At 36.0% G+C, this 5,045-nt stretch overlaps 1 protein-coding gene across 1 annotated transcript; it reads right to left on the minus strand.

Annotated features, from left to right (window-relative positions):
• Positions 1-2,643: 2,643 nt before the first annotated feature.
• On the minus strand, positions 2,644-3,619 carry LOC112185879. The gene is made up of 2 exons (XM_024324203.2): positions 3,053-3,619; positions 2,644-2,909 (listed from the first exon to the last, which is right to left on the minus strand). Exons 1-2 carry the CDS (start codon positions 3,611-3,613, stop codon positions 2,763-2,765), a joined length of 708 nt encoding a protein of 235 aa, XP_024179971.1. The 5' UTR covers positions 3,614-3,619; the 3' UTR covers positions 2,644-2,762.
• Positions 3,620-5,045: the final 1,426 nt, after the last annotated feature.

Genomic DNA, 5,045 nt, shown 5'->3' on the forward strand with positions numbered 1-5,045 from the left:
GAATTCTCAAGTAATATGAAACCAATCTGATCCTATCAATTATACGAATAAGAAAGACTTTGCCAACCACATGAGTTGCAAAAAGTCAAAATAATTTCAGAATTAGAAAAATCCGCATTTGTCAAAAAAATTTGGCTGAAACTTATATTTGGTGTTGAACTTCGAACCAAAAATTGTTTTTTCTAATGCCAAAAGAAACTTTTGTAGTTTTGTATATGTATTTTTCCCGAATTCAACATTTTTTTGGAACATTTTTTTGGGTTTTATGGAATGACTACAAAATTTTGACAAGCAAATGCCAGAAGAAAATACATGCACTATTGGCGGGTTGCTGGGGGTGTGAACGTGTTGAGTTGTACTGTTGTCCCCTAGAGATTAAGAGTAGTCAGTTTCTCTATAACAATACAAATATAAAAATAAAAAGAAACAAAAATAAAAACAAAAAAAATCAAACTTTGATCCTAAGCAATAGCTAGAGTTGACCCTATTAACTCCCATCTCATGTGGTTTTTATGGTGCACGAGAATTTGGCTACTTCACACGTCAGATAGACGTTAGCTAGACATTACTCTCTGGTTTTAATGCTTTATACATCAGATTATTTGGTTTTTTTTTTTTTTTGATTATTTGGTATGGAAAATCATTTACGTGATACTATACCTATCTTCATCTAAGATGGTAGTAGAGACAGAATGTTAGTGTTGTGTGAAATCACAAGAAGAGTCTTTTTGTTGCAACTTGCATAGCAGTGGATTTGAGACCATGTCCAATTGAGACACGTCGTCCAAGGTGGAGTCACGATTCTTGAGAAATGACAACTCAAAGATGCAATAGGTGGTTAAACTAGGGTAAATTTTGAACTCAGAATCTCCTCTAAGGTTGATACACTCAACCTCCTAACATATTGGTCCACTAGGTAAAAAAAATTTAACCCCTATCTGGGATGGCATCTCAAATATGCACTAGGTTGAGACACAAATACAATGATTGTATGTATGCCAGTAAAAGTGAAGTTAAGGTGGTGACATAGTTAGAAGGTTTGAATCCATTTTTAAAAATGAGAACTCTAATATGCACGAATACAGACATTAGAGATTAAAATCTTCAAATGATCAAATCTAAGATCTTGTTTTATTTCTTTTATATTTTTCACATTATACTCGTTTTATATATTTTGTGTGTTCATTCCACTAGCTCGCTGCCTAAAACATGGCAGTATACGAATCGAGCTTTTAGGCTTTAAGCTAATGGCGAAGTGCTCAAGGTGACCCTAGCTATCACCTTTTTGAGATGTGTAAAGGGAGTCTTGCATGTCATTATTAATCTTTGAACAAAATCACAAATGAAGGCCATAGAGTAGTTACCGGCCAGCCCAAAATCTTCTTCGTTGCATCATGTGAAAGGCTGAAAGAACTCGTACCAAAAGAATATAGGGAAAAAGAACTTAAAAGGTTTAGTTATGAGATGACATATTTCCCCATTTGTGATAAACAACTTTGTAATTGAGTAATATAATAGCAATCGTGATTTGCATTTTGATAATTGAGACACATGGAGATTTGACTTAGTGTTAAAAGATCTAGAATAGAACAAGTGAAAGAAATATATATATATATATATATATATATATATAATACTACTACACGATCCTAATTTAAATAGCCTAGTTTACTTAAAAAGTCTGTTTAATATACAATGAGTCGTGGCTTTGATCTAGATTTCCAATCTTTTCTAAACAACTAGTGAGCTAGTTAAGCTAGCTATCATTTCGTTTTACATAAAGATGTGCTGTATGCCTGTATCATTCATACATTTAAAGACAAATATGGTTCCACGGACCAGTTATATGAGTTATTTCAAGGCTTTATAGTTCCTGATCGATCTTTTAGAGATAATGAAACGGATTGCATTCATGTGTTCTCAAATTAAAACCTTGAGTACTTCTTTAAGCTTGCACTAAAAATTTTATTCCTCAGAGTAATCAAGACTTTATCTTTCATCAGTTTGAGATCTATTATCTTGATCTATTGAAAATTCTAATGAGTAATCTTCCTAATCTCTTTTTAAGCCTGATTTCAGTTTACAATTTAGTTTAATTTTCTTTTGTGATGAGGTGAAGACTTTTTTCATGTAAATGGTAAACTTAGTTAGTAATAATTTATTTTATCTCTAAACTCTCGTGTTATTGTTGGTATTATTAATTAATTTTATAGATAGATGGAGAAACGTCTAATTAACTATTGCGTGTTGGCAAAGCTTCTGATTAGAGACATGCGTAATTAATTAGTTGAACATTACTTTCACCGACCAAACAACAAAAAGTTGATGATATCTTGAAGCATAGGAAAGTGAAGTAATGACTGTAATGCAATTCATAGAATGGAGGCTTAACTTGAACCGTCCTACCTATAGAGAAACTTTTGTGTTCACTTAATGTGATGTGATTGAGTGTTGTCAATTCATACCAGAAAAGCCACGCACAAAACTACGAGTCTTACCTAATTGGTAAACAATTTCCATCAAATAACATGAATCTGGAACTTGCTTGGTCTCACGAATTCATAGTTGTTGATTAGGTGCTATCTAGATTTGAACAACTCTGTTCTGTTATTCTACGACACAATTAGCCAGTCACTAGAAAATGCGGGGATATTATGGATTGATTGATCAGTCTGTGTTTCACTTCAAAAACTTCAATTATAACATGTATAGAAAATTAAGGTTCAACTTTGCTGTCAATTCAGTCATTTTAATTCTCATCTCTACATGTACAAAGCCCATGTGCAGTTCATGAACAAGGACTGGGTGTTGGTAGGAAAAGATGCCGGAAAAGATCCAGTCGTGTTGTGAACTTCGTTTCTGTTGGTCAGCTCTTCGTAATCAATATTTATGTCACACTCCAGACCAACCTACAAGAATATATAGGAATTACGATTAAACGGCTAAACAGAATGATATAGGCTCGATCATCAGGAATTTAAAACCTTGCATAACAATATATATCGTAGGTCGTTAGGAGTGAGAGTTTATTGTGCCTGACTATGCTACTAACCTTGATCTTTAAAAGGATTATGTGAAATACCAGCAGGTGAGCCCCAACATCACCTACTATTTTCATCTGAAACATATTTTTCCTGGAATCTTCTTGAATTGAAGCCTCTCCTATAATCTGGCTGGCATTCACACATGGAAATAAAAGCCTTGTCTGCATAGTCACATTACTACTATGAGCAGGTTGAAGAAACCCGGGAATCTGAATTGTTCCTATAGGCAGGCCATCATAAAGAGCTTCTAGGTGGGAAGGAGTATACCAGATGCCAATTTTGTTATGATTTTGAGCATTCAGGGTCAATGTGATTACTGATGAAACAAACAGGGTCGAACCAGAATAGGCATTGAGTTTATACGAATCCACACTTACATCTTGGAGGGAAAAAACTGGCTTTTGGGGCTTCATGACGAAGATTATGATCAATGTAGCTACACCCAGAAAAACAACTGGCACAAGAAGGAAGAGGAGGAGAAATAAACAGGATCTTTTGAAAGAATATGCATGGCAAAGCTTTAGGCAACACGAGTGTTCCGAATTTCGGAATGAACTGATGACATCCATGGCGGATCAACATCTTAGGCATATGTTTGGGGAAGTTAATCTCACTATTATATGCTATCATCAATTCATCATTGTTAATTAAATGGTTCTACTTGTACAAGAAGCGAGAATTTGATGTCTTTCTTTAGACTGTAGCTTTGTGTTTTGCTTTATTCCGTTCTAGAGTTATACCAGGGCCTTCACAGCAGCAGCTTTCTAAAGAAAGCTAGAGCTTAAGAGTTCTCTCAAACTTGCTTTACACGAGAAGACAGGCAAGGACTTGGTAGATGATCATTTCTAGAGGTGGGCACGGTGCGGTTCGGTTCGTTTGAGGCCCAAACCGCAACCAAACCACTTTTTTCGGTTGGCTTATATATCAAACCGCATTACAAAAGGGCTTAACTGATTATTTTGGTTACTCCATTTTTCAGTGCGGTGCGGGTCAGTTTCGATTTGAAGTGATTTATTAATTTCAACTAAAAATAGAGGGCTAAAATAAGGCTTATTTTTACATTGTTGAAGGATGTCGACATAATGTTTGTCTCTACAAACTAGGGTTTAGAGTTATAATAGGAAAGTGTTATAGCTATTCAATTGTATTCGGATTCTATTACCTATTGTGTACCTTGTAACTCCTTATATAAATGGCTCCTATTATCAATAATAAACACAAATACAATTCTCCTACAACACGCTATCAGTACGAGCCCTAACCCTAGCCTAAAAGAAAAGAAAAACCAAAAACCCTAGCTTTTGAAAAAAAAAAAAAAAAAAACTTTTCTCTCTGCCGCACAACACCGACCTCCCTTGCTCTGCCCGAGCCCGCTGCTTCCTGCCTCCCTGCCACACCTCCCTGCTGCACAACTGCTCGAGCCCAAGCACATGCAGCCCTCCTACCGCTCCTTGCGTCCTGCCGCCAGCAGCCCAGGCCGCGAACAGCCCAACACCAGCACCTCCGATCTGCAGCAGCCTCCCTCCCACCTGCTCAACAGTCGATCGCTGCAGGAGGAAGAATAGAGGAAAGAAAGAAGAAGAAGACCGAAGGAAAAGAAAGAAGAAAAAAAAAAAAAAAAGAGAGAAGTGACCCGGCTCAAGAAAAAAAAAAAAAAAAAAGAGGAAAGCCCAAAGAACAACAGCCCAGAGAAGAACAAAAAAAACACGCTTGCTCCAACACGCACGTGTCCTCAAGCCAAGAACAATCACGTAAGTTTTTATAATTAAGGTTGCTGCTTTCTTGTATTTAATTCCTTTTATTTTCTGCAAATATTAGAATATATGTTGTCAAATGATTTTGATATTTAACAAAGCGGAATTGTGGGGATTCACGCTTAACGAACTAAGAGTGTTCATAATTAAACGAACTAAGAGTGTTCGTGTGAACTAAGAGCGTTCACAATGCTTGGACTAAGAGCGTCCGTAAGCATCAAATTGTGACCATATTAAAACATTATTG

Source organism: Rosa chinensis, chromosome 2, assembly GCF_002994745.2.
Source record: "Rosa chinensis cultivar Old Blush chromosome 2, RchiOBHm-V2, whole genome shotgun sequence".
NCBI classification, from domain to species: domain Eukaryota; kingdom Viridiplantae; phylum Streptophyta; class Magnoliopsida; order Rosales; family Rosaceae; genus Rosa; species Rosa chinensis.

What these genes read in the sequence shown, in the direction of transcription:
- LOC112185879 (XM_024324203.2), bottom strand. Translation starts at nt 3,613, where the DNA reads ATGGATGTCATCAGTTCATTCCGAAATTCGGAACACTCGTGTTGCCTA. An exon ending in TAATCCTTTTAAAGATCAAG is followed by an intron (nt 2,910 to 3,052) that starts GTTAGTAGCATA and finishes ATATTCTTGTAG; the next exon opens with GTTGGTCTGGAGTGTGACAT.